Below are 27,685 nucleotides of genomic sequence, written 5' to 3'. Positions count from 1 at the left end.
CCTTTCTCAGCAGCCCTATCTGTAGCCTGTTATCTGACTTTATAGGCCCTGCCTGTTCCTTTCACTCAACTGCCTGCTCCCTGGCTCCCCCTCTAGGTGCAACCTGTGGAGCTAACTGGCCTACTCGGCCACCTTAACCCCTTCCAGTCTTGTGTGAGGTAGACTCCCCATCACACAAGGGTCTCATCAGCTACAGATTGAGATAAATTTTGTCTACTAATATATTTAGCAAATGATAATGCAAAACACAAAAAATTCACAGAGGGAAAGAAATATATACATATTAATATATTTTCTTACTAAGAAGTTATTGAACGTTTAGAGCCAAAAAAAAAAGAATTCAGGAGATAATGGAAATGAAAGTTTAGAACATGTAAGGTACTATATCATGTTGGCTACCCATTGTGGCATACATCAACCACTATCCAAGATGATCAGTTCAGTCATCTTCAGATTTCCACAGTGGAAGAGCCTGAGGCTGTCAACTTCAAGGTATTGCTACACAGAGATATGACCACAGACATGCTGTTGTAAGGCAACCAAAAAAACAACAAAAACCCCAGATTGTGGGACCAAATCCTGCTAGACTGGTAATAGTCATTTAACGCGCATTCTTGTTTTCCCCAGTAAATGTACAATGGGTCAGTGGAACTGCAATGAACTACCCTGCCCAGGAAGATGTTCCCTGGAGGGAGGCTCCTTTGTCACCACATTTGATTCCAGGTCATACCGGTTCCATGGAGTCTGCACATATATCCTCATGAAGGTAAGCTGCAGAGATCATGAACTACACAAGATTAACAGAAGGGAAGTGTCATAATTACTATCTACCTTTATTCCCGCCCCCGACCCTCCATATAAACTAAAATCTTCCAATGACCTCCATTTATCCCACATATCATACGTGATGCCAAGTAGCAATTTGGTGTTGAAAAAGCTGGCAAGTGTTTTGCATTGGTGCATAATGTAATGTCAGAAAACTCCTAGAATCAGGAAATGGTACTATGCAATTGGCTTTGGGATAATTAGTTAACTTTATAACACACTATAATCATTATAAGGATGGTATTTTTGGTTTCTGTTTGTTCCAAGGTGATAAATAAGCTGATGGCATCCTCTACCTGTGTGACGCTAGGACAGTCCTGTAAGTAAATACCTTGTGCCTGTGGCAATTGCTGGTAAATCTTACGATGGATTCTGAATGACAAAGTTTCCATTTTGTAATTATGTTTACTTGCAAGTTGGAGCCATTGAGTATAAACTGTTGAGGCATGTTATCAAATAACTACAATAAAGATTTCATTTTACATCTATATAATCTGACCCTTTGGACCTGGAAGTGACGTTGGAAGTAAATTTAACAAAGAACCTCTGTGTGATCTATCTGGCACAACAATCCCTGACAGCTTCAACCGTCATGGTTGTCCCCGATAGATCACACAGAGGTTCTTTGTTAAATTTACTTCCAACGTCACTTCCAGGTCCAAAGGGTCAGATTATATAGATGTAAAATGAAATCTTTATTGTAGTTATTTGATAACGTCTCAACAGTTTATACTCAATGGCTCCAACTTGCAAGTAAATATAATTACAAAATGGAAACTTTGTCATTCAGAATCCATCATAAAGTTTACCAGCAAATGCCACAGGTAAAAAGTATTTACTTACAAGGCTGCCCTAGCCTCAGACAGGTAGAGGATGCCATCAGCTTATTCATCACCTTGGAACAAACAGAAACCTGAAATGAAATTTCCCCTGGAACAGACATTGAGTATCTGCCCTAGAAAGGGCTGCCACTTGTTAGAGTTAAAAATACTATTCATAGTTTAGTTGAAGTCTTGCTGAGAAGGGGAGATTTTGTTAAAGGAGCAGAAATACGCAGCAATTGGCCACCAAGGATTCAAACAGCTTAAATTGTCTCTGGCATTTGTATCACCAGTAAATTCTCTTAGTAACTAATAAAGGGCACAAACGGCAAAATTCAAAAACCCAAAATCCAAGGATCACCAAAATAGGTATCCTTGATGCAAATGCCGATAAGAAGGTATTGGCTGTGAACAGGTACACAGGAAACCCATTTTTTTGCATTTTACCCCATACATTACTATGGCCATCATTCAAAAGTCAACATTTGCTAACAGGGACATCCTAGTATCTGAGACACCACAATATTTCCCTATACATAGAATGGGATAAAATTGCAGTATCTAAGATATTACTTGCTGGTAACAGTTGAAAAATGTTGACTTTTTAATGCAGTTATTTTAAATATTCATGCCTAAGTGTCAGTTTTTAGCATTTAAGTAGCATGTTGAAATCCTGCATTAAAGGAACTTACACTTGAAAACGGAGCCCGCCATATTCTCTTTTAAAGAGAGGTTGGAGAGACCAGGCTGTCCCCAGTGTTAGTTTACTTTGAGAAATATGCTGTGATACAAGAAGGGTTACTCGGTAGCAATAAAATGTTAAAGATATATTAGAAATGCACAACAGAATACCTTCTTCCTCCATTGCTTCAAGTTCACTTACACTTTGTGAGAATGAGAAGGGTTACAAGGAACCTTATATGGACACCACCAAAAAGTGCAATGTCAGGGTAAAACAGCAAGAACAATACAAGATTCTGTGGTGATAAATGGATTTGGGGTATAGCTTATTTTTTCCTGAACATAACCATGCTTTTTTGTTTTCCTTCAGAGTCCCAGCCTTCCATACAATGGAACCCTGATGGCTGTGTATGATAAGTCTGGTTACTCTCATTCTGAAACATCATTGACTGCTATAATTTACCTTTCTGCAAAGGTAAGAGTGCAGTACACAAGTCCTGTGCAACATTCCAGTAGCCAGTCTATCAGAGTTAATATTCAGAGGCATTGCAGGTGTCATCATATGAAAATCTGGGGAAAGGGGGAAAATAGTTGCTTCAAATGGAAGTGTATTCCATAATGGAAAGGTAACAACTTCAGAGAGATGTGTGATGTCACATCAGTTCAGCAAGTTAGGGGTGCTGAACATAGAGTGACCAGTTTTACAAAGTGAAAAATCAAAACAGGGTGGCAGGATGTCTGCTAGGAAAAGAATTAATAAATCTTTTCTCACTAAATATCATGATGACAGTAATAGTTGATTAAAATAAAGATAATAGAAATACCAACTCTCTCCCACTCTGTGGGTACACTGGATTGCCTGCAGGTCTCAGGTAGTAAGAGGCATTTGGTCTTCAGCCCAACTATGCAGTAATGACTCAATTAATGTCCAGATTGAGACATTTTTTAATCATGAAGATTAATTGAGAAAAGAAGCCTGATAACCGTCGTAAAATAAGTTAAGGGCTGTTACAAAGAGGATTCTGATCTATTGTTCTCCATGTCCATAGAGGGTAGGACAAGCAGTCATCATCTTAATCTGCAGTAAAGGAGATTAAGGTTAGGTATTAGGAGAAACTTTAACTACAAGGATAGTTAAGTACTGGAATAGTTTACCAAGGGAGGTTATGAAATCCCTGTTACTGGAGATTTTTAAGATTGGATTGGGTTGGACAAAACCTGTCAGGGATACCTAGGTATCCTTAATCCTACCTCCATGTGAAGGGATGGACTAAATGACCCTACATTTCTATGATTCTGACTCTGTGCCCTCTTCTTCACAGGACAAAATTGTGATTTCTCAAAATGAACTTCTCACTGATGATGATGAACTCAAGTGGCTACCTTATAGATCAGGTAAAGAACAAGGGAGAACATGGAAAGTGCTAGATTGGATTAGACCGGGGTGGGCAAACTTTTTGGCCCGAGGGCCACATCGGGGTTGCAAAACTGTATGGAGGGCCAGGTATGGAAGGCTGTGCCTCCCCAAACAGCCTGGCCCCTGCCCCCTATCTGCCCCCTCCCACTTCCTGCCCCCCTGACTGCCCGCCTCAGAACTCCCAACCCGTCCAGCCCCGCCCCCGCTCCTTGTCCCCTAACCACCCCCCTCCAGGACCCCGTCCCCTATCCAACCCCTGCCGCTCCCTGTCCCCTGACTGCCCCGACACCTATCCAGACCCCCACCCCTAACCCCCCCAGGACCCCACCCCCTATCCAACCCCCCTGCTCCCTGTCCCCTGACTGCGCCGACCGCTATCCACATCCCACCCCCTGACAGGACCCCCGCCTATCCAACCCCCCCTGTTCCCAGTCCCCTGACTGCCCCCCAGAACCTCTGCCCCCTGCTCCCTGTCCCGACTGCCCCCCAGGATCCCCTGCCCCTTATGCAACCCCCCTGCTCCCTTACCATGCCACTCAGAGTGGCAGGAGCTTACAGCCACGCTGCCGCGCTAACCAGCAGGAGTGGCGGGACAGAGCTCTGGTGGTGCAGCGATCTGAGGCTGCGAGGGAGAGGGGACAGCAGGGGAGGGGCTGGGGGCTAGCCTCCCCGACCAGGAGTTCAGGGGCTGGGCAGAACAGTTCCACGGGCCAGATGTGGCCCGCGGGCCATAGTTTACCCACCTCTGGATTAGACATTTCATTAATCTGATCCAGCATCCTTTCTCCCAAAATTGCTAATAGCAGCTGTTTCAGGAGAAGGTGAAAAATCCATAACGCAGTTACCCAAACGTGCAGTGGAACATGTGAAGGCAGCATATATGCATAAGCAGAATTTTAAAATAAATAGATAAATCCAAGTAATTATTTTAAATGATCTAATTTATTTTAGGTGACATCACCATTTTCAAACAGTCCTCCACCCACATTCAAATGTATACCACCTTTGGACTGGAGCTAATAGTTCAAACTCAGCCAGTGTTTCAGGCCTATATAAAAGTTGGACTTCTCTTCAAAGGCAGAACCCTAGGTAAGAAATCCAGTCTCCTCCACATTTCATTATGAAGGAGGGAGGTGGTGAAATTATGTCTTTTAATAGCCATTGTATAATGGATAAACTCTTCCTATGATTCTCAAAAGCTACAATGCAAAGCTATTGTGTGTTGATAAGAGCTTTTTTCCAGCAATCTTAACAAAAGCAATTGATAGAATTTGAAGTGGCACAGACTAGGCGTGATATCCACCCTCTTTTGGAATAACATTGATTTCCCAACCTATCTTCTACAAGGTGTGCTTTGTAAAAGGCAAGAGTGCCTGTGAAACTCTGCCTTGTTCAACATGTACTTTACTACACATCAAATGAGTCAGGGCACCTATATAGCCCAACCTAATTCACTGTGCATTTTAGAAGATTGCGTGGATTATTCAAGAACCCAGTGGCTCTCTTGATCAATGGGCACCACAGGGGATACATGGATTTACTGTGGAGCAGATATAGCCAAGAATACGTATTCTGCACAACTTTTTGTTTAGAATGCTGTAAGCAGTACCAAATAATTGCATGTGCAGAAAGAGCAATTTCTTCAAGCTCTCAGGACTCAGCCAGATCAAAGTCAATTTTTACAGGAACACTCAATTCCAGTTCTCAGTGAGGGCTATTTTCCATGCCACGTTCTAACTTTCTATGCCTAATTGCTTTGATGTTAGAGCCATTCAAAAAAAGTCACAATAACTTTTTTCAGTTGGAATTGAGAGAGTATTTTCTCCCTTTCTTTTTATTTTTAAAAAGAACTGAATTATTTTTCTCCAAAAAACTTTCCATACAAATTCACCTGAAGGAAATGAACAGACTTGGTGAATTTTAACTTACTAAGTGAAACAGACAAAGTTATGAGTGATTGAAAAACAGTTTTATAACAGAAATGCTTAACCCATTTAATCTATAGTAGTCATTACCACTTCAGTTATAATTACCAATACATTTTATTATTACTATACAGCAAAGACATATCATCATTAGTGTATAAATGTTCCTTGTTTTTCATTCGGCCCTTGTGTTCCCCATGTGATCAGGGTTGTGTGGCAATTATAATGGAGACACTACAGACGACTTCATGACCAGTATGGATATTATTGAAGGAACAGCAGGCCTGTTCGTGGACTCCTGGAGATCAGGGAACTGCCACCCTGCTGCAGAGAGGGACACAGATCCTTGCTCTATGAGTCAATTGAACAGTAAGTGGAATGCCCTGACCTATCAGATCACCCTAATTGGCTTCCTCTTTCTGAATGATTACCATAAGCTCATCCACAAGGGAACAAAGGGTCTAAGAGAGAAGAAGAGGACTGTACATCACTGATTCCTTCATCTATAGAAAGATGTAGATTTCTAGAATATTCTTGTATAAGCCAATCTATGATGAGATCTCTCTCTAAAGATCTGACTATGGGTTTGAAGTAGCCTTGATAAGTTGGAGGAGTTCCTATTGAAACTCCAACTGATATCCTGAAGTTCTTTGAGATTTTAGTCTCTGACTTTCCAATTCTGTGACTGAAAACCAGTATTACCTTCTCAATGAATTAAATAAGACAGACACAGACACCTCCTTATCTCTTATTCTTGACATCTCTATTGCTTAATGTCCATGACTGTTTCTCTCATTTAGAAATGTCTGCCGAGACCCATTGCTCCATTCTTACGAAGAAGGGCACGGTGTTTGAGAAATGCCATTCTGTGGTGAATCCTGCTCCTTTTTACAAGGTAGGAGCTTCTGCTAAGATCTTCAGGTGAGGCAGTGAGAAGCACTACATTGTGTCAGAGCACAAGAGGTGCTTAGGACCAAGAATCATTCAAAAACTCCTCTCTCCTAGCCAGACGAGGTCTGGTATGATCACAGACTGCTATCCCCCCAGTCACTAGGAAGGAGAGGATAGGTTTTTTCTCACACAGCTAATTGATTGAGTATTTTCCAAGAAACTTCCCCAAATGAACATCATCAAGGTTACTTAACCTTTTTGAGCATAGTTTTCCTATCTATAAAATAGAGATAATGATACCTACACGCAGCTTTGTGGAGCATTTTGAAATCTAAGGATGAAAAGCACTGTATAAGTGCTAAGTATATTTTACTTACATCAGCCACTCGGACAGATATGTTCATTTTCAATTGTTACGTGTAATCTATAAAATGCATTATTTTCCATGATTTATTTCTGAGCGTGCTGATGACTTCCAAACATCTGACCTAACAGAATACTCTGTGTTTGTTTTCAGAGATGCATCTACCAAGCCTGTAACTATGAGGAGACCTTTCCTTATATTTGTTCTGCCATGGGATCTTATGCAAGAGTGTGTGCTTCAATGGGGCTGATCCTTGAAAACTGGAGGGACACTGTAGACAACTGCAGTAAGTGACCCAAACTAGCTCTTAAAAGTTTGTAATCAGGTGCATATATGTATATCATCGCTGCTACCTAGAAAACTCAGAAAAACATACTTTCATTTGGAAAATTCCAGTGTTTGATATGGAACAAAACTGGGCTTTGCTGTCCTCTCCTGGGTTAAGACCAGTTCCAGTTCTAAAATTCTCTCTAAGCTGCTGAAATATCATTAAGTATCATGGAGTAGTTTGGGGCACAAAAAAATCACTTTTGTGGGTAATTCTACAGAATTGGCATTTTAGGAGTGGTTTGAATTCGTAAGGAATGTAAATGTGAAATACCCAAAAAAGCAGGATGTTCTCTGAGCTTTATCACCGACTCCCATGGAAGAAGCACAAGGATGGCTAAAGCTTCTCATGAAACTATGAGTGCTTCAACACACCCAGCCCCATAGTCATCATCCTTTGGTATCGCCCGGAGGGTCAGTTGATTTTCCATCTGGGGGAAATCCTGCAGATCCTGAGGTTTTTACAAGGATGGCCTGCAGAGCCTACTCTACTCCCAGAGACCCTCTTGCTCCTCGCAGCAAAGCTCAGTAACAAGCCATGCTTTGACTGGCTGTACATTCCGAGAGAGGGAAGCAAGAGAAAGCTGTTAACACTGAAACTGTTGGCATTATATAATTCAGCACCTTCCCCTGGCTCCAGCACCCCTTTGAGGGGAGATCAGGGAAATGAAGCATAACTCCCACTCTTGTCTTTATTTTACAGCCATTTCCTGTACTGGCAATCAGACATTCAGCTACCACACTGAAGCCTGCGATAGAACGTGCCTGTCACTTTCCGACCAAACCCTGGAATGTTATCCTACTGACATCCCTGTTGATGGCTGCAACTGTCCTAAAGGTACCTACTTGAACCACAGAAGTGAATGTGTGCGAAAATCCATGTGTCACTGCTACCTGGAAGATAAGAGGTTCATCCTGCCTGACCAGTCAACTATAATTGGTGGCATTACCTGGTAAGTTTGTGAGTTAAAAGAAATGAACATACTGCAAAGGGAGGGCATTTGTTCATGTGTTTGGTTTTGTCGAACTGCAGAGATTTTTTTTTTACAATAGGCCTGTTGCTTCCCCGCCCCCCCCCTTTTTTTTTTGCTTCTTTGTAAAAGAAGGGTGGGGTCCAGAAGTTTTTTTTTTTTTTTAATTATTTGGTTCTCTTTTACTTTGGAAATATTAGGCACATAAAATCTAGCCTTCCCTGGAAATGTTGGAGAAGCACTAAAAGGTATAACAATTATGCTGCTAGGTGCTCTGCCAACACATAAACATGATCCCTGCCTCAAATTGCATACACCACTGACATTGCTGGTTATATTGTTGCAATCCAAAGAGTAAGCAGAGGCATGTTGACTTGTATTCCATTTTGAAGGAACTGGGAGGTGCAAGAGGCATAGCTGGAATGTTTGCCTCTTGGAAAAGGATGAAGTCATTTGACAAAAAGCCTGAACATTGTTTTCTTAGGAGGGTATCACATTCAAAGAGGAAAAATTAAAACCATAAAACAACTTGAGCTTTAATTGTCCCATTTAGTAAGGGATGTACACTGAAATACTCTTTTCTTTTCTAGCTATTGTATTAATGGAAAGCTGAGTTGCACTGGCAAACCTCAGGACCCTGCAGGTATGCATTTGGCTACAGTTTACTTTCACCTTCAAAGGCATTATTTTCCCCATGTTGCAGAATTATCCTTTCATAACTTTCTGTTTCTCTCTTTTTTTCCCACTAGAAAACTGCAAGCCTCCTAAAAAATATGTGTCATGTTCACAGAATTCAGAGAACAAATATGGAGCCTCCTGTTCCCCTACCTGTCAGATGCTGGCCACTGGAATTGAATGTGTGAGTTCCACATCTTTATGATCATATCGCGGTGATGGAAACACACTGTGAGAGGAAGGGTGGAGCAGTGGTTGCCTGGAACTTGGGAAGACCCACATTCAATTCCTTGCTCTGTCAAAAGGCTTCCTATGCAGCCTTGGGCAAGTCTCCTTGTCCCAGATTTTTAAAGATATTTAGATGCCTAGTGGAATTTTCAAAAGCATCTAGGAGCCTAACACCCATTAAGATCAATTAGTTTTGAAAAATCACCCAAGGCACCTAAATACCTTAAAAAATCTGGCCCTTAATCTCTGTTTCTTAGTTCCTCATCTGTAAAATGGGACAATAGTACTTGCCTAAGTCACAGAAGTGTTGTGAGGATAAATATGTTTCAGATATGTATTCTGATACCACTGTGATTGAGGCCATATAAGAATTAATAAATAACAGTGAGACAGTGAATCTTCATGAAAATTGCAGTACTTACTTAATAAACTGCCCTGTATATTTCCATGCCAAACAATAAAACATTATATATCAAGAAATACATCATTTTTTTAAAAATGTCAAGTTCACCAAATGTTGACTGATTACAGGAAAAGAGTTACAAATCACAGTATATATCGATATATATATACATAACAATATATATTTCATAATGTAATAAAAGTTTCTTAGTAAATAAAGAAACAGAGCAATTAGCAGAATTATAATGTAAGAGACTTCTGAGCTGGAAAGAAACATACATTATTCTTCATTTATCGGAGCAGCTGGTACCCATGAAATACAACTTTTTTCAAGAAGTCCCCAGAAAGCTTATGCATCAGACACTAGCTATATTTTACAACTGCAGTAAAATTAGTATAACAGGGCATTAAATTGCACAAGTAAAAGTGATTTAAGTAATAGCATAAGCTGACTCTTGGCACCAAATAAATAATGCAAAGCAAAACTGAAGGAAGGCTATAGGTCAATAAAAACAAACTGTTTCAATCCATTCTCCTTACGTTCCCTTCCTTCACGCGTCATTTTTTATGACTGATGTTGCAATTTCTTGATCTTTCCCAGGTACCCACTAGGTGTGAATCAGGCTGTGTCTGCATTGATGGGCTATATGAGAATCTAGATGGAATGTGTGTACCACCTGATGAGTGTCCCTGTGAATATGGTGGCATCTCTTATAAAAAAGGGGAAGAAATCCACACCGAATGCAAAACCTGGTAAGAATCCACAAGTTTTCTCTTTGCTAGTTATTTATTTGTCTAGACTGTACAAGCATACAGTGCAACAGCATGGCTGCAAGGAGAAGAAGAATAGGTAGCAGTTGAGGGTCAGCGCTAAAGGAATTCTGCCATAGTGATAAAGCGTAGAAGTGATAAAACCGTGGATAATTGGGACAATGTCCATATCTCAGAGAAAAGGTCATGGTCTGCTGGTCAGCCACAAAAAGGATGAGGCTATAATGACAAGTGCTGCTATCTGCACATCCAGAAGCAGTGGGGGTCCAATAGCACCCTCGAACTATAAGCCATACTAGAAATGTATATAATTCCACCACAATTGAAGGTGCAAGCACAATCCTCCTCCCTTTTTCTAGATAGATCAGCTGACCCATCAATATTACTTTTCTAGCTACATTCTCAATCAGCAGTTGCTACCATTCCTAGTTCCACACCCATAGGTGCTGGAACTAGGGGTGCAGGGAGGTGCTGCAGCACCCCCTGACTTGAAGTGGTTTCCATTATATATAGGGTTTACAATTTGGTTCACTGGCTCTCAGCACCCCCATTATAAAAATTGTTCCAGTACCCCTGTCCACACCTTCTCATTAAAATAACCAAAGGGACATCAACATCTGCTTTAGTGATAAGAAGAGCTGTTTATGCAAAGCAATGTAACCTGTAATACCTCATGTTTTCTTTTTTAAAGTAAATTAAATGGAAAAATATATTTAAAGTTTCATCTTTAGCATGCATTAATTTTCACAAAAGTCAGGAAATTTGAAGTTATAGTTCCCATATTAATCATAATTTGACAGCATTACATATATAAACTAAGTCAACGAAGTTAATACAGAATATACAAAATGGGTGTATGTAGAGGAGATGAGTTAAAGCTGCATGCCCTTGAAATCTTCCTAACAAGAATTTTCTTCTCACCACTAGCACCTGTACAAGAGGCAAATGGAAATGTGTTCAGAAATCTAGATGCTCCTCAACATGTACCCTCTATGGAGAAGGACATGTCACCACTTTTGATGGACAGCGCTTTGTGTTTGATGGCAACTGCGAATACATACTAGCTACGGTAACATCAGTACTAAGTGTTCTCATTGCCAAGAAATGGCTTGATTTATGAACTCTGACATATTTAGGGCTCATTTCTAGACCTCAACTCAAAACCCTTTATACACACACACACACACACGCAACCCCCTCCCAAAAAAAAAAACCACCACCAACCAAACCAACCAAATATAATCCCAACATTTTATATGAAATTACAAAAGATACTGAGAAGATTTCCTAACATGCTTGAGTGCCTGTGGATGATCTACCCACATAGCCATATTGCACCAGCTAGACTGTGTTTTCTAGTGAAGTGTTGTAATTCTTACAACCAAATCAGCAGTTTGATCACTGGAACTTCTAAGAGTAACACCATGGAAGGGTGCAGTACCCTACTGACTCCCTCCTTTCCCCCTGCAAAAATGTGGTTTCTGAGATGGGTAAAATGCCCAAGCTGCCACAAGCCATTGAATACCCCAGAAGCTGAGGGATGCAAGTATACAAATTCCACTGAAATGATTTCACTGATATCCGATAACTGGATTTGAAGCTAGTCAGAGATGGAATTATAGCATGCTACAAAGTGGATGGGGACATTGTGTGAGGCTGGCCTGTTTTGCTGAGAGGCAAACTCCCTGAAGTGGTAGTTCAGCACATTGATTCTTCTTGTTCACCCTGCTACTTTGAACTCTCAAATGGTTACGCAATTCTGTTTCTCTCCTTTAGGATGGTTGCGGTATGAACAGCTCTCACTCCACCTTTAAAATTGTGACCGAGAATGTCATCTGTGGGAAATCAGGGGTCACCTGCTCCAGGTCCATCAAGATCCACCTTGGGGTAAGATCATGCTGCTCTTATCCATCCGGGTCGGCCCTCATATCAGTGTAGGAGTCCACAGTCAAGTCTTATAGGGCAGTCTACTTGGCAACCTAGAGCTTTGGAGCAGGGTGTAACACATCGTCTCAGTTTGAAATCCCTATCTCAGTCTTTCACTCCCCGAAGTTGTGGCCTGTCTAAAAGCCATGAGAGTAAAGCCTTGGATTTTACCCTCATACTGGAGAATCCTGCCATGGAAGAGTATCAACCATGTTGCCTGAGCCACACGCTGAAGCCAAGAAGGCAGTTGTGTGAAATTAAAGAAGACTCATCATGGTCAGGATATGAATCCTAAAAAATCCCTCTAATTCAGCTAGTGGGCTTTGGCTCCAAATGCCTCTAGTTCCTCTGCTAGCTCACTGTTGGTGCAGACGTTAACTAGAAAAAGTGATTATTCTTATTTTCTCTGTAACCTAAGAACTTCCATCCTCCCTTGTAAGTTTGTGGTTCTTAGTCCTGAGTGAACCAAAAGTGCATCAATATCAGATTATCTCAGAGTCATGCTTCAATAGCAAACCAAATGTGGACCACAGACTGTTGAAGTTTTGACCAGGGAACTATCATTAATACAGTACACACTTGCCACCTGGTTAATTAGCAATAGCAAAGGCAAAAAGCCAATGCTTTACTGAAGAAGCTAGTAGCTTCTTTTGCACATAACTCCTAAATACTTGCTCCAGAGGAACACTATTATTGGTCCAAAAGCAACTGTTATTGTGCACCAGGAAAGATGTAAAAGTACAAGCGTACATGAAAGGTAAAACTGATCAACTGAATATTAGTTACCATCTCTCTATGTAACTTTGCATCTACTCATTTTAAATCATGGAAATAAAACTCTGTGCTTCAGCCTGCTGCACACAGATAAAATAAGTGTGATGGCAGTGTTATATACAACAAAACAATCCATTACGAAGTGCTGTTGCACCCTACACTCACCATGAAACTTGGTGGGTTTGTTTCATGTTCATCAAAACTTGCATATTCATAGAACAAATCCAGGAAGCCGGGGGCAGGCTAGGTTTTACCTTTGCGTGGGATTGTTGCAGATGGAAGAAGAGAATAATGTTTTGGCATCATGCACTGCTTTGCTTTCTTACATAAGCATAACATAGGCTACATCTACACCTCAAGAAATTATGTTGAGACACACTCTGGGCACGTCTACACTTAAAACACTGCATTGGCACAGCTGCACTGCTCTGGTGCTTTAATTAAGATGCTCTACACCCAGGAGAGAGCTTTCCCATCAGCGCAGATAATCCACCTCCCTGAGAGGCGGTAGCTCTGTCTAGGGGAGAAGCTGTCTCACTGACTTAGTGCTGTCTACATGGGGGGTTAGGTCAGTACAACTACATCGCTCAGGGTTATACTGCTATAGGTCTGTAGTGTAGACCAGACTTCAGGCAGAGATGCTCATCGTCTAAGGACTGTGACTCAGCTGACAATAACTATTTCTCCAAGATCTAACCACAATCAATCAGTTCAGAAAAACAGAGAAATGACAATCTGTAGCAACACCCTTTAGTGATTCCTGGTAATGTTATGAAGACAGAAAGGGACATACTGAGAGATATATTATAATTTACAGGCCAATTTGCTTTCAGAATATGACACTTATACTGGCAGAGGGAACCTACCTTGTATATGGGGACAATCCTCTGACACAATTCCACGTGAAAAAGAATGCCCTTCACCTGATGTTCGATATCATTATCCCAGGAAAATACAACATGACTCTTATCTGGAACAAGCACATGAATATTTTCATCAAGATCTTCAGAGAAGCACAGGTAATTCAGAGTAACTTCCTAATAAACTTTCCTTAACTTCCTTAGTTAAATACATTTACCCTCACATTCAAATCAAACTGCACATGAGGTGGCAATTGTAACAACTTTCTACAGCAGCAGGGGTCTCCTAGGAAGGCCTCTCATAAATCCCATCCCTCCTGGAGCAGCAGAGATCTTCACTGGATGCTGCTTATTAGCTGCTTAACCAACTTCGCAACAACATGAATCTTTGGGCTGATAGCTCATGTGTTGTCCAAATGACAACACATCCTTTCATCCTCCAGAAGGGCAGGGAAATTTGTACAGGGCATTTGAATTTATTTTGACCTCATAAAGGTGCAAATTATATCTCTGTGTGTGAACACTATTGAGGAAGAACTCCACTGTTTCCTTACATTGTTCATTTAATGAGAAAGGCTGTACAAACAAAAAACTAACAGTATGTGGCACAGTATTTACAGATTGCAATCATGGATCAGAAACAGGAAGTAGTGCAGATAACAGAAAGAGAATTCAGACAATTGGTTGTAATTAGCAAATAGGGGGCAACCTAATATTAATGCTTTCGTTTCTTCATCTAGGATCACCTCTGCGGTTTGTGTGGGAATTACAATGGGAACATGAGAGATGACTTTGAAACCCGAAGCAAATATGTGGCAGCAAATGAACTGGAGTTTGTAAATTCTTGGAAGGAAAATCCTATGTGTGGGGACGTGTTCTTTGTAGTTGATCCCTGTAGCAAGAACCCTTATCGTAAAGCTTGGGCAGAGAGGAAGTGTTCCATCATCAACAGCCAGGTCTTTGCTCCATGTCACAGTAAGGTAAGCAAGTTTTTGACCTTCTTTACACATAGTCTACAGTATTCCAAAGGATGATCCCCTCACACTTCAATATGTACCTTCCTCCTCCCCGGGATGCATTAATGCCACATGCATAAAATGTATTCTTGCACCTGCTTCACTTTAATATTTTGTACCTCCTGTTTGTAAATGGTCTTCAAGAAGTGAGCTCAAGTGAGAAATGTGAACAGTGTTCATGTGTGTCCGTGCAGGGTATGAAACTGCTGAACATAGGTGCCTCTATTTGAGCTGATGTGTTTTGCTGCCTAATCACATGGAAACTATATAGCTGTTGAAGTACACATATGGATGTAGAGATATCCTTCAAAATGTCATAATTTTCTATTGATATTTTGCAGTGCCTAAGTGCCTAAAGATAACAGTTTGAATTGGAATTGTGTTATTGCTGTGCTTATTTTACTGCTCAGCAACGACAGGAATAATTCATACTCTCACTTAGCAGAGCAGATTGTGTTCTGAATGTTCTCCCTTTACCCTGAGCTAACATCTGTAGTTTAGCCCAGCTAGAAACAGGAAAGAAACTTTATTGACCAATGCACAGGTACAAGAGAATTCTGGTTAACTAACATATTCCTTCTCTCTCAACCCAAGGTATACCGTATGCCTTATTATGATGCCTGTGTCCGAGACTCCTGTGGGTGTGACACTGGAGGAGACTGTGAATGCATGTGTGATGCCATTGCAGTGTATGCCAAGGCATGCTTAGATGTGGGTGTCTGCATTGACTGGAGAGCCCCAGAGTTCTGTCGTAAGTTTCTTGAACACCTTTAAAAACCAACACACGATTTTTATTACAATATTTATTGTTTTCAGTTCATTCTACACTTTGACCCACGGTAAAGGAACACATTATTATTATAGGGTTAAGGTGCATTGATGGGGCAGCATGGGGGGATTGCTTGTGCAGCCATTTCCCATGTTGTATCTGCGCTCTCGATAAATGGATGACTTCATCCTCTAGTGCTCGTAACTTTGCACATTTCGTCAGCATTAACCTCACCAGAAACGCATTACCGTGTCATGGAGAAATGAGGGAGAAAAATCTAGCAGTCACAAATAATAATCTTGCAATACAGTTTCCCTGTTGCTCCTGCAGAACTGACAGCCAACTAGCCAGTAGAGGGAACACCGTATTGTAAAACAAATAAACAAACAAACAAAACCTGTTCTCATAGTTGTGATGAAATCATCTTTGTGCGGATTGCAAGGAAATAACAGAGAAAGCTATGTTGGCTGGGGCTCCATAAAGCAGGGAAAAATGATCAATGGTTGCTATATAGAAAAAATGTTATGCACAGGCTTCACAGAGTATTATAAACAAACCTTTAAAGCTACAGTTCTTGATAGCTTCCATTTAACACATCAATATATTATACATGACAAATATCTAAATGCCTGTGTCTGCCCCTTTTCTTATGAAAGGAGGAAATTAACTCACACCTCACTGGAACACAGATTCAAATCAGTTCACCCACAGCGGAGGATGGAGGGCTCACATCGAGTCACCAAGTACTGCTGAGTCGCTTTCTTCTTCCTATTCTGAATCCTTTGAGGAATTACATTCCATAGATTGAAAAATTCAACCTTTTATTCTGTTTTTGCTTTTTTCAGCTGTCTATTGTGACTACTACAACACACACCAAAAGTCAGGCAGTGAGGGCACCTACAGCTACAATTACTGGGATGAACAAAATTGCACCTGGCATTACCGACCTTGTAATTGCCCACAACAAAACTACAAATATGTCAACATTGAAGGTAATGATTTCACAGTTTCTGGGTTAGCTGCACTTTTGACCACCCTCCCACCCTAGGTCTTCCTCGAGGACACCCACTTATGGTTTCAAGCTCCTAGCCGTCACGCTTCTCAGGCAGAGATCCATGCCTCTCTCCCTCCAGACTGGGGGTTTAGGCTTGCAGTCCCTCTCCACTTCACTGTGATTTCCCCAGCAGGTTGGACCCGGGTCCAGTACCTGTGATTAACCTTTCTCTAGGGGCTACAGCAGTGTATACCAGTTACCACTAAGGTTCACAAAAACAAACACATACAAACAATAAAAGTTCCTGTATGCATGCTAAAAACTTCTCAGAGGTCACCCATCAGCCTTATAGGGTCCTAGTAAGCCAAAGTTCTTCCAACTCTTCCACAAGGGTCCTGTCCATTTGCTGAATCAGAAGAAGGCCCTGTGTTAGTTTAAACTCAGACATTTTATACCAGGAGTCCATTCTTTGTCTGGTGGTCTCTGGAAAACCCAGTTTGAACAAGTATATGCAAGCTCACTTGGGTGTGACACCTCTCCAGAGGTGTTTACAACCTGAGTGATTCACCTTAATCACACCTCACTGGTTTTGGTTCCTGGAGGAGCTGTGGTAACCTCCCCACCTGGAGTTGCATACAATGCATGGCCTATAGTGTTATATAAACCATTCATTAATTTAATACAATATGGTGCCCAAAGATATTGTATGTGGTTGCAATATCCATCACAATAACTTTATAAAGCTGAAAATAATAACACAATAGTTATTTTTACTGTATTAACCAGTGGTTAAGGCAATGATGTTTTCATTAGCATAATTTTTGGAGCAGTGGTTACAGAGTCTTACTTTGTAGTATGTTCATCTTCACCTTCTCTTACTAATATCACAATGAATAAGTAATTGACATAGAATCCATAGTACACTGAGTGCTTGAATGAGCTCAGCCTGTCTTGAATGTGAAGCTTCTAATTCCTACCATATCAAGGGAAATTGCCTTAAGGAATTTGGAGATGCCACTGGTTAAATGACAGACACAGCTTGTGGTCAATACATGTTCATTTTCTGTTAACTTCATATTATTATATTAGTACCGACATGTTTAGGAAGAAAGGTTATAGAAAACTGCTATTATCTGAGGACTGAATAATGTACTTCTCTCCCCAATCTCCAGGCTGTTACAACTGCTCGCACAATGAATACTTTGATCACGAGGAGAGACAGTGCAAGCCTTGCAGTAAGTAGAGATTTATACAGTCACGCTCTTTCTCTGCAAAAGCTAGAAGCATTACAAATTGAATAAGCTGAATCCTTTGAAGGAGGAGTTTGTTCTTAAGAGCTATCGATTAATGATGACTGCTCATCCAAGCACTGGTAATAATTGTGTTGCTCTACTGCAAACTCGTCATCAGATGGTTAAATGAAAACAGGCAACTAAAAAACGCCAGGCTCTGAGGCATTGTAAATTCAATCGTAGTTGGAATGCTCGCGATGCTTTTAATAGTTGTGATGAAAGGTTATCCTCATTCTAAGCTTGAGCATTTTATAAACATCTCAGTGCTCCTGAAAATAACTGGCTTCCTGACACCTTTCCCACAGTGAGTGGAGTTCTGGCACTGGACAGAATCCAGTTCCTAGACTTTATCTAACAAGTTCCTTTTTCGAACATGCCTGCTTTTTATTACTTTTGAAATCTTTACCACTAAGTGGTGCCCCTGTATCACAGTGATGGGGAATCTTATAAAAACATAGATAGGTAGATAATATTACAGATAGGCTCAAAGCTGCAAAATTCGGGTCTGCGTCCAGATGTTGGATCCAGGGTAATTTCCATGTTATACAATAACAACCTTCATTCCAGGCTCCTAGTTATTGGGGCTATACCATCTGCAGAAAATCCATATGTACATTTTCCTGAGAAATAAAGCTATCCTTAAACATGAATATAGTGACAAAGATAGCAAAAGCATGGTCATTCAAACAAAGTACTGATTTCCTCAATATTGTTTATTTCTACCGAAATAAAGATTTGCAATGAAATGTATAAGAATTGAGCATTTTCAGGGACGTCTTGCTGACTGTTGCAATTCTTTCATTTTCACTCATTCTGTAAACTCTCCCCTTTGGAATAGCTTCTTAATTTGTTTTCATTCACATATTAAAACCTTTCTTCTATGTTTACACAACAGGACCGCATGAGCCCATCAGGACGACCCCTGAAACCTCTACACCTTCAACAGGTTAGTTCTGTAGTCAGTGGAAATAATATGTGATATAATAGTCAGATATTATCTTCCAGATATCTATATTTATTGACTTCTCATTTTCAATAGTAAGCACTTTTTTGTCCTTGTAAGATTATTTCACTTTCCTCTGAAATGCTTAAGATGCAATAATGATATGTATCCTGGCATTGCACAAAACTCTCTTGAATGTTTTGTCTTAAATTCAGAAGGAAGTTATAGCGGGATTGTGATTACTGAATGCTTCAAGATATTAGCAATGAGATATCTCTACTGGTTAAAATTCAGGACAAGCTGAGATTGACAAAAGACAATTATCACCTGACTTGGCCTGCTTCTATATGAAATTAATCAGTAGTCTCAGCCCAGTTCTTAGTGGAGAGGTGTATGCATCACAATTGTGACTAATTGGTAGTCTTCAGAGACTAATGACTGATCAGGCCTAGAGATCAAACAGTCTCTCAATCTTAGAAGTGCTCATTCTACATAACAGTCAAGACATACTTGTCCAATATGTTAAAGAGATCTAAAGTTGCTGACCCTTGCACTTGCGTGGAATTCCTATGATGTCACTGGAACGCAAAACAAGTGTATGTCTATGTAAAATCAAGGCCAATGGAAGGGCAGTGTGGAAAAGATTACAGTGCCAACTGTCCACACTGTAAAATTCAGAGGATAATAGACTAATTTCCATAACTCTTAGTCAGTATTATTTAAGACTGCTGAAATAACTTAAAAGTATATTGAAGAAAGAAAAAATGAATAAAGTTTTTGTGACATCTTCCTACTCTGGGTCATTTGTCAGTACATTATTAAGTGACAGAGAAGGGGAGAGTAGTTAAGTTATGTCAAATTGTATATGTATAATAAAAGATATTTGTAATATTGCTTCTTCCTCAAATCATTTTTCTATTCATATGACATGTATTCATAGAAATTCATTACTAAAAATTATTTCTTGTGCTCAATATCCACATTTGTATTATTTTCTTTTGTAGTAACGACAACGGTACAAACTAAAACACCAAGAAGCACTACTACAGTTGAAACACCAACTACCATATCACCAACAGCCACTCCATCCACAGGGTCCACCATGCACACTATTTTAAGCACGACACCAACCACCCTATCTACTACAAAAGTAACCATAAAAACAACACCTATCACAATCAAATCCACTACTCACTCCATACCAGTAACCACTATTACGAAAAAGACAACACTGTCAACTACCCCAATCATAACATTAACTGAGATTACTACACCAATAACCACCACCAAAACAACCATATCACCAACCTCAGAAACACCAATCACCCCTACAGTCATCTCAACAACCGGTACGTTGTTTCATTTTTTTTCTCATTACTGCCATTGTTTCTAATAAATTACATTTATCGAATTGTCTGCATGTTTAAAAAAAAAGTACATTGTTAAGAAAAACTCGCGTAGGCTGCATAATGGAAACATTTAAAAGTGTGAAGAATATGGGGTTTTGTGTCACTATGAAATTTAATCCATATTCAAGAAAGACTGAGCTTATGAAAGACAGAGGAAGCTCCACCAATTTTACCTAGACTTAATTCCCATCCTGTTATACAAATTGTACACTCAATACTGTGCTTTTTTACAAATAAAAAAGTTATTCCCCATCCTTAGATTTTTGCAATATAAATCATTTATGCCTAGAGAACTGAAAATCTTACCTATTCAAATAGCACTGAAGATATTAACAATTAATGTTGTGTTTGTTATACAAATGCCATGAGAGTGAAACTTTATTATGAACAGCAGAGAACTCTAATATCAGTTTGTCATGCCCTAAAATAAAGACTAAAAGTAGGAGCATCCTCAACTTGCAAGAGCTGCGACTGCAGAGAAAGTTGTGATCTGTACCAGACTTGGACATGAGCAATGCAGATAGCATCTTAAGGGAATTTAGCTTCTAAAAAATGGTTATTTACCTGTATTGTAACTATTGTTCTTCGAGAGGTGATGCAGACGTGTATTCCATGTGGGTGTGCATGCACCCAGAACACAGAAACTAGAGATATTTGCCTAGAAGTATCTATATTGGCAGCACTTGCACCTTGTGGCCCTAGTCGGTCCCCTGGCTATATAAGGGCAGCACCTTCCTCACTCTCCTAACTTTCTTTGCACAGAATATCAGGAGTACAGACCCCAGTGCAGTGGGGAACACAGAGAGGGTTGTGGAATACACATCTGCATCGCATCTTGAAGAACTGTTATAATACAGTTAAATAACCTTTTTTTCTTCTTTGAGTGGATGCAGCCATGTATTCCATGTAGGTGACTCACAAGTAGTACTCACAGGAGGTGGGGCTTGGAGTCTATTTAAACAAGCACTGCAGGATTGTCTTCCCAAAGTTTTCATCTGAGCTGGATGCAGTAGCAACAGCATAGTGGTTTGGAAACATACGTACAAAGGACCAAGTGGCAGCCCTGAAAATGTCAAATATAGGAATGTCACTTAGAAATGCTGTTGACATTGTCAAGGCCCTCCTGGAATAAGCTCACTCCCTTTGAGGAGGCACAGTCTGAGCTACTCCATACACTCTCATGATACAGCTCCATACACTCTCATGATACAGGAAATTATCCACCTGGAGTTCATCTGTGAAGAGACTGCTTACCCCTTCATTTGGTCCATAACAAACAGACAAAATGAAAACCGGAAAGGTTTAGTTCTATCCAAGTAAAAAGCCAAGCATCACCTGACCTCCAACATGTAAAGACACTGCTCATTCGGGGTTGAATGTGGCTCAGGGAAGAATATAGGTTGATATATAACTTGGTCCAAATGAAACTGAGAAAACACTTCAGATAAAAACTTAGGTTGTGGCCACAGGTTTTCTTTGTCTTTGGAAAACTGCATGTAAGGAGACTCTGCTATCAAAGTCAGCAACTCACATACTTTCCTTGCAGATGTTATCGTCACAAGGAAAGCAGTTTTTTGACTCAAAAGGGAGAATGGAAAAGTTGCCAGAGGCTCAAACAGAGGTCTCATAAGAGCAACTAAGACAACGTTAAGATCTGACAAAGGAACTGGTGCTTTCACTGGAGGTTGGAGATGAGTGACTTCTTTCAAGAACCTAACTACCATTGAGTTTGAAAATACCGACTTCCCATGGATGGGTGGATGAAACACTGAAATAACCACCAAGTGCACTCTCAGTGAACTAAATGCAAGACCAGAAGACTGGAGATGTACCAGTTACTCCAAGATGTCCTGAATACAAGGCATCTTTGGGTGAATTCCCTGGGATAATGACCACATTGAGAACTGCTTCCATTTGGCCAAATAGGGCATTTTGGTTGAGGCTTTCTACTATTAAGCAAGATTTGCCAGACCAACTCTGAACACCGTTTCTTCTCCTAATCTAACCACACAGCATCCACACCATGAGACGCACGGAGCTGAGCACGGGATGCAAAATCTAAGCATGATACTGAGTGAGGAGGTCAGGATGAAGAAGAAGAAATATGTGAGGCCTAACAATAATGCAAGGAAGTTGGAGAACCAATACTGTCTCTGCCATGCTGGAGCCATGAGAATGAGCCTGGCACAATCCAATTTCAGCTTGAGAATGACCTGTGGGATGATCAGAATTGGAGGAAAAGCATATAGGAGTGTCAATTCCCAGCTCAAATGAAAAGCATTGGTCAGGGACCCTGGACTGAGACCCCCCACTACTCCCCGAGAGAAAAACAGACAGCATTTCTTGTTGCTTCTCATGGTAAACAGGCCTATTGTCACACTGTCCGAAACCCCAAAGACAGACTGCAGGACACTAGGCTTCAGAGACCACTCGTGACTTAGGGAGAGATTTCTGCTGAGGTGATCTGCCAGCTGATTCTGGATCCTAGGTAAATGATTGACCATGGGGGGGGGGGTAATGTTATTCCTGATGCAAAACTTCCAGAGTCTGATTGCCTCCTGACACAGCACACTGGAATGTGTTCTCACCTATCTGTTCACATAATACATCACAGTGGTATTGTTAGTAAGGATGTGCACCATTAAGTCACTGACATGGTCTCGAAGGGCCTGTGACACTCAGACACTGTAGGTGGCATAGAGCTACAGGTTGCTGATATGCAAAGAAGCTTCCTGTTTCAACCACAGGGCTTGAAATTTCGGCTACCCCAGATGCACTCCCCAACATACTAAGGAGGCATCAGTCACAATAGTTGTGGTCAATGGGCACTAACCAAAGGAAATGCCCTGGCAAACATTGTCCTGAATGGTCCACCACTGTAAGGAGTCCAGGATCAGCAGAGGAAGTCATACCAGTCTGTCCAAGGGATGACAAGTCAGAGGATAGATCGAATTCAGCCATGTTTGAAGAAGACAAAGGTGCAATCTAGCAAATTGGACTACCCTATGGCCTAGCATATTCACGCATACTTGAGCTGTTGAGAGTGCAGTTCCAAACATAGGTGGTGAATCATGTGGAATCATTCAGTCAGCAGAAACACTTTCAACTATCAGAGTCCCAATATACCTGAATTTTTAAGTTGGGACCAGTGTTTATTTTCTGCTGTTTAGGATGAGACCTAAACAGTCAAGTAAGCATAGCATGAACTGAATATGAGAGAGAACAGCCTCTCTGAACTTGCCCCTCAGTAGCCAATCATCCAGATACTGGAAGATATGAATTCTCCTCTTCCTGAGGTACAGTGTCACTACAATCATGCATTTGGTAAAAACCCAGGGAGCCAAAGACAGACTAAAAGGGATCATGGTGGACTGATAGTGCTGGTCTGCCATGAAAAACCTCCTGTGGCTTAGGAGAATTGCTATGTGGAAATAAGCATCCCAAATCCAGCTGTCTGTGGTAATTGATTTGCAAACATCGTAAAAACAAGCCAGCCTGTTCCTGAACAGGGGGAATGGAGATGGAGAGAGACCATCATTGGATTGCTGTCTTGGACACAAATCGAAATGGCCACTTCCTGGATGCTGAGGAAGGAAGAGCCAGCTAGCCCAATCCTGAACCAGATGTCCTTCATTTCTGAGATCTATGCCGCTTCCTGGGGCAGTCCCACTGTCTTACTGGAAAGGAGGACCACCCGAAGAAATACTGTGAGCAGTATTGCTGTTGTCGCTGCTGACTGCTATAGTGGTATCTCTGTACCGGTGGAATATAAACTCCCAAGGAACCCAAAGTAGCTTGGGAATTCTTAAAAGACTGCAAGGTTTCATTGGTCTTTTCCGAAAACAAAACCCAATCATCAAAAGGTAATTCCTCAGTGACCTTCTGTACATCAGGTGAAATGTCTGAATTCTGCAGCTATGAGGCCCTCCTCACGGTCACATCTGGTGCCGTAATTTTGCCCAAGGCATCTGCCACATCCGTGGATGACTGTAACAAAGTCTAGGCTACAGTAAAGCCCACTGAAATGAATGCCTTAAACTCGACCCTGGAGGATTCTGGCAACTTGTTCTCAAACTTAGACATGACCACCCAATTAACAAAGTTGTATTTAGAGAGCAATGCCTGCTGGCTCATGATACACATCTGCAGGAAATAGTAGACCCATCAAGTCCATCATTTTGGACTTCTTGCCCTTAGGCATAGGTTTATACCTTCCCCGTTGTGTCCTGTCATTTTCAGCAATTGCCACAAGAGTTAGGGGCCAGGTGGGAGTAGAAACCCTCAAAACCCTGCATGAGGATGGGGTACCACTTCCCTGCATGTTTTGCTGTGGGAGGCAATGACATGGGAGTATTCCAGAGGGCCTGCAGAAATTCAGCCTGAATGCCTAAGGTAGCGGGCATATGCCTCAGGAAGTCCTGATATGCCTTTAAGACTTCAGGCATAAAGGAAGAGGAGAAGCCTGGCACAGTAGAGTCATCTGGGGAGGACGAAGAAGTGATTTGCTGTGCCAACAATGGATCCTGTTCTTGAACAACAGGAACCAGTCGGATAACCCTGAAGGCCCAGAGGGGACAGGTTCAGTGGTTACTTCAAGCTGCAATGGTTCAGGAACAGGAGACACCAATGGGACTGGTGATCTTGCTGTGGAGTAGGTCAACAAATGGGACCTCAAAGACCAACGACCATCCCAAGGAGGCCACTGGGCAAACAAATATGGCATGCGTGATCAATGGGCACTGGGACAAGAGCCCTGTCTTGACTGCAGGAACAACACCAATCTCGGTACCGATGGTGATCCAGAGATGGTCTCTGGTGCCTAAGGGGTGAGGAAGAAGGGGAGGACAACCCCTGGATTTCAAGGAGTCCTGAAGAGTCCCTGTTGACAACAGGAGAGCCATTCCTGATGAAGCAAACAAACAATTGGACTCATCCAAAGTCCAAAAGGGGGGGCAGCATCAGTGCCAAAGAGGAACAGGGAGTTGGGACCAGTGGAACTGAGCAAGACAAACTTCCACCCAGCCCTGGAGGAGGTGTTGGCACTGAGGTCAACAATGGTACCAAGCTCGATGACAGGATCTGCTGCCAAGGCAGTGACTGTGTCAAAGGATGCACGAGCGTTGAGGGGAACCTTGGTGCCAAGCTTGGTGTCAGCCTCAATTCCATTGGGAGTGGTACGAGCTGCAATGCCAATGACCCCGGCAGCTCTGTGATATAGTTTGAAGGTGCCAAAGGCACAATGGAGAGCAAAGTGGTAGAAACTCCACGACTGGAAAACTGCTGAACTAGTAGAGAGTCAGAGAGCGAGAGGCAAAACAGGTCTGAAGCCACCTGATATGCCACCAGTGTGGAGAAAGTCTGAGCTGGTGCTGACATCATCACTACTGGACTCAATGGACACCCCCTGGCCAGAACAGGAGTCAAGGGTACAGGCTTTCACTGATCTCAGAGCAGTACTGGGGAGCAGTTAAAAGGACATTTTCGATCCCATGTGCCAGAAGGAGTACAGGACTAGAGTATAAGGATGAGAGAGGGCCACTTCTCAATTGTTTCCAAAAAAAATTGCTATTAACCTAGCACAAAGGTGACCTCATCAAAACCCCCTGTTTCTTGTGTAACAATTATTTAGTCATGGTAAACTCTTCCTCTGCAATCTACCGTTTTCTTGTCAACGTCACCATCTCGATTCACATTTCTCCTGCACAGTAACTAAGATGGTAGAAACCCCAACATCAAGAAGTACCAGGAAAACAACACCAACCACATCTGTCTCTACAACGTCCAAAACCACGGCGTCAACAGAGTCCAGCCCAACCTCCTCACCAAAAACAAGTCGAAGAAGCACAACTCTGACAACGACTACGCCTTCCACCCACTCTACCGAAACCACTACAACCGCCACACCAGCTACACCCACAACCCACACTCTCACCACGACTACCTTGTCCACTAGCTCACCGGAGAGCACAACGTCAAAGTCAACCCCTACCATTTCCACTACCTTTACCACACCCACCACAACCACCACACCGACTCCACTCACAACAGTCACTCTGACGACGACGGCCCCGACCACTACTTCACCGGAGAGCACCGCATCTGAGACCACCAGCCCAAGCACCGTAAAAACAACTACGCTGACGACAGTTTCTCCAAAGACTACGTCAACTAAGTCCACATCGAGTCCAACACCAACAGGTACACAAACCTCCGCTATAGCAGATTAAAGCCCATTCTTCTGGGAAGTGTATGGTGTAAACACCGCATTTTTCCCCTTCTGTCTAACTTGCTTTTTCTCACAAGACAAAGCTCACACTTCCAATATATCCCACCTCCTTTTCAGATTCTTAATCATTAGGAATGCATAGCTCCTTGTAGCTATTTCACTCAGACTAATTCCTGGGTACGGACACAGAGGGCAATCCACCCGCTTCATTCCAGCGCAATCCAGTCTCTCTACCTTCCTGAGAAAGGCACATACTGAAAACCATTTCCTCTCAATGGGACTGAAAGAAAACAGACCCAGAGAGTTTTACGTGGGTTGCAGATACGAGTCAAACAATCTGGGTGCTTTCTCTCTCATTGATGCACTCCAGTCCATGAAATTATGTTTTCCAGTTCGGCCAACTGAACAGCCATGGTGGATGGTTTGATCAGGCCTACTTTCTTTACTCACACTGACAGGATTCAAACTTTATTCTTTTCTTTACCCTCTTGCTTTGCATGAAAAGACTCACCTAGACATACTACTCCTGTCTCAAGGGGAGAGTTTGTCAATCGGTGGGTAAAATCAGAATTCTAGATCAGCCTTCCTCACCTGCTTTGATTTTAGCCCCTCAAAATGATTCAAACTGTCCCGCCCCACTACTATCCCACCCAATAAACCCCCTTCAAAGGTGTGGATTTTCAACACGGTTGGCAATTAAGTCATTTATTTCAACTGCTGGCCCATTTTCCATTACTAAAGGATGAGAGAGGGCCACTTCTCAATTGTTTGCAAAAAAACATTGCTATTTCTCTAGCACAAAGGTGCCCTCACTCTCAAACCCCTCTTTATTGTGTGACAATTATTTAGTCATGGTAAACTCTTCCTCTGCAATCTACCGTTTTCTTGTCAATGTCACCATCTCGATTAACATTTCTCCCTCACAGTAACTAAGTCCGTAGAAACCCCAACACCAAGAAGTACCAGGAAAACAACACCAACCACATCTGTCTCTACAACGTCCAAAACCACGGCGTCAACAGAGTCCAGCCCAACCTCGTCACCAAAAACAAGTCGAAGAAGCACAACTCTGACAACGACTACGCCTTCCACCCACTCTACCGAAACCACTACAACCGCCACACCAGCTACACCCACAACCCACACTCTCACCACGACTACCTTGTCCACTAGCTCAC

General features: G+C 41.7%; 1 protein-coding gene across 1 annotated transcript in view; it reads left to right on the top strand.

Annotated features, from left to right (window-relative positions):
• MUC6 (mucin 6, oligomeric mucus/gel-forming) overlaps positions 1–25,499 on the top strand; it is a 59,500-nt gene extending 34,001 nt beyond the window's left edge. The window contains exons 11-32 of the mRNA XM_073350317.1: positions 628–766; positions 2,698–2,802; positions 3,650–3,722; positions 4,696–4,833; positions 5,877–6,038; positions 6,470–6,564; positions 7,078–7,210; positions 7,955–8,204; positions 8,813–8,865; positions 8,972–9,081; positions 10,129–10,280; positions 11,226–11,367; positions 12,075–12,185; positions 13,832–14,017; positions 14,599–14,838; positions 15,469–15,625; positions 16,489–16,635; positions 17,810–17,872; positions 18,825–18,875; positions 19,877–20,221; positions 24,822–25,066; positions 25,221–25,499. Coding sequence (XP_073206418.1) covers positions 628–766; positions 2,698–2,802; positions 3,650–3,722; positions 4,696–4,833; positions 5,877–6,038; positions 6,470–6,564; positions 7,078–7,210; positions 7,955–8,204; positions 8,813–8,865; positions 8,972–9,081; positions 10,129–10,280; positions 11,226–11,367; positions 12,075–12,185; positions 13,832–14,017; positions 14,599–14,838; positions 15,469–15,625; positions 16,489–16,635; positions 17,810–17,872; positions 18,825–18,875; positions 19,877–20,221; positions 24,822–25,066; positions 25,221–25,499 — 3,376 coding nt within the window. The remainder of the gene's footprint in view (positions 1–627; positions 767–2,697; positions 2,803–3,649; positions 3,723–4,695; positions 4,834–5,876; positions 6,039–6,469; positions 6,565–7,077; positions 7,211–7,954; positions 8,205–8,812; positions 8,866–8,971; positions 9,082–10,128; positions 10,281–11,225; positions 11,368–12,074; positions 12,186–13,831; positions 14,018–14,598; positions 14,839–15,468; positions 15,626–16,488; positions 16,636–17,809; positions 17,873–18,824; positions 18,876–19,876; positions 20,222–24,821; positions 25,067–25,220) is intronic.
• The last annotated feature ends 2,186 nt before the right edge of the window (positions 25,500–27,685 follow it).

Source organism: Lepidochelys kempii, chromosome 6 (genome assembly GCF_965140265.1).
Source record: "Lepidochelys kempii isolate rLepKem1 chromosome 6, rLepKem1.hap2, whole genome shotgun sequence".
Taxonomy (NCBI): Eukaryota; Metazoa; Chordata; order Testudines; family Cheloniidae; genus Lepidochelys; species Lepidochelys kempii.
The sequence above is the reverse complement of the archived record's forward strand: the minus strand, read 5'-3'. Positions and strand labels throughout refer to the sequence as shown.